Source organism: Perkinsus marinus, assembly GCF_000006405.1.
Source record: "Perkinsus marinus ATCC 50983 genomic scaffold scf_1104296973754, whole genome shotgun sequence".
Classification (NCBI taxonomy): Eukaryota; Perkinsozoa; order Perkinsida; family Perkinsidae; genus Perkinsus; species Perkinsus marinus.
Genome location: NW_003201341.1, coordinates 1 through 1,616, shown reverse-complemented (window position 1 = coordinate 1,616; position 1,616 = coordinate 1). Strand labels below are relative to the sequence as shown.

At 45.9% G+C, this 1,616-nt stretch overlaps 1 protein-coding gene across 1 annotated transcript; it reads left to right on the top strand.

The window, feature by feature from the left end:
* Positions 1-1,015: 1,015 nt before the first annotated feature.
* On the top strand, positions 1,016-1,534 carry Pmar_PMAR001550 (conserved hypothetical protein; the record flags this gene model as incomplete). The annotated part of the gene is made up of 2 exons (XM_002766048.1): positions 1,016-1,403; positions 1,497-1,534. The coding sequence occupies 2 exons, from the start codon at positions 1,016-1,018 to the stop codon at positions 1,532-1,534; spliced, it is 426 nt and encodes a 141-aa protein (XP_002766094.1).
* Positions 1,535-1,616: the final 82 nt, after the last annotated feature.

Here is a 1,616-nt window from a genome sequence, read left to right as displayed (position 1 = left end):
CACGCTCCTGTTTACGGTATATAAGTCTTACTCTCCATTTGGTAACTCTTCTGCTTCAGGTTGGCATCGATCCCGTCACTGAAAAGGTTGAAGGACATTTCTAAGGTCGCGCATGGCTGATTCTTCTGCCGGACTTTCTTCATGCTTTTGAGGAGAATGTTCCAAGTTTATCTGATCAGTTCTTGTTCGTCAGTGTCACTGATTCAGTGATGATGTATGAGGAGACTGCGATATTTTCAGCTACGATTCCGATTCATTCGAGATCAATAGGCAGTCAAATTACATTGATGCTTTTGTGGCTTTGCTTAGTTCCGGCAGTGAATGGTCATGTTTAGCTGTTGGTGTATCATTTCGTTCAGTTGAGGTTTCGTTAGAGAGTAAGCTCAAGCAAGTGTACGAATTGGTATTGTATGAGATGGCTCCACACATGAAGCAGTCTCGTCATCTCCTTTTTTTAAGTTTTTGTTCCAAATTGGTTGAGCGACACATGTTAGGAAAATAGGCCATATTTGTTGACTCAGTTAGTGTGACCAAGCATGATCTATGACCCCAGGACCCAAGATAAGGTCCTGAGAGGAATCGGGCTCCGGTTCCCTGTGTTGGGTCGCCTCCCACACTGTGGACCCTCAGTGTGGCGCTCTCATTTCCAATCAACTGTTCAGCCGATGACCAGATGTCGTTCCAAGTACAAGTCTCGAGTAACGTTTTTCCCAACAGAGAATTTTCTCCGAGTGATACACCGCGCACGCAACAGAAAAATTGCGCAGATTTTCTGCCGCGCGCTGCTGTATAATATAGCCGTTTCGGCGGACGGAGATGTCGCATTTTTGTTTTAGGAAGCTCTTTGAGGAGGTCGCCTTGCATGTGGTGTCTCAAGGAGGCAGTTCGACACAGGTGTTTCAACGAAGGCCACAGAGCATGCTTTAGACTTCACTAACACCAATTATGCTGACGTTCGTTCAGCCTTAGCAACAATCGTTTGCTTTGTTAGTTGACTCTAATTTTTGTCTTCTCCATGAAGGTCGCTTTCACCATCGCTGCTTTGTCTGTTGCCGTCGCCGAGTATTGTCAGGATATTTGTGATGGTTATTCTCCCTGTGCTGACTCCAAGTATGGCTCCTACTGCAAAGGCAATGGTGTCTGCTTCGGTCTCTACCATAAGGATGATGGTTACTGCTTCCAGCCGACCGAACAGGACACCTGTGATGACTACACGTTGGAGCCGGTGGCTTGTCCCGAACCCACACCCACCTGTCAGGACATCTGCAATGATATGTCTCAGTGCCGCGATTCCAAGTGGGGATCGTATTGCAAGACTTGGCAGAATCCGGCGGTTTGTTTCGGTATCATCAAGAAGGATGATGGTTCTCTTTGCTTTGCCCCCACTGATAGTGACTGCGAAGGTGAACCCTACTATTGTTAGCCTAGTTTAGGTATTCCTTAGCATCAACTATGTTGGTCGAATGTTCTTTTGGGTAGTTGTGTAATCAATCTAGGTAAGTGGTACAATTTAGATGAGTTCTCTAATCATTAGAATTCCGTTGTGTTTTATCCAAGATGTGAGTGGATTGGTCAATCAGCTCGAGGAGTGAATGGACTTACCCAGCTTTGTGAAG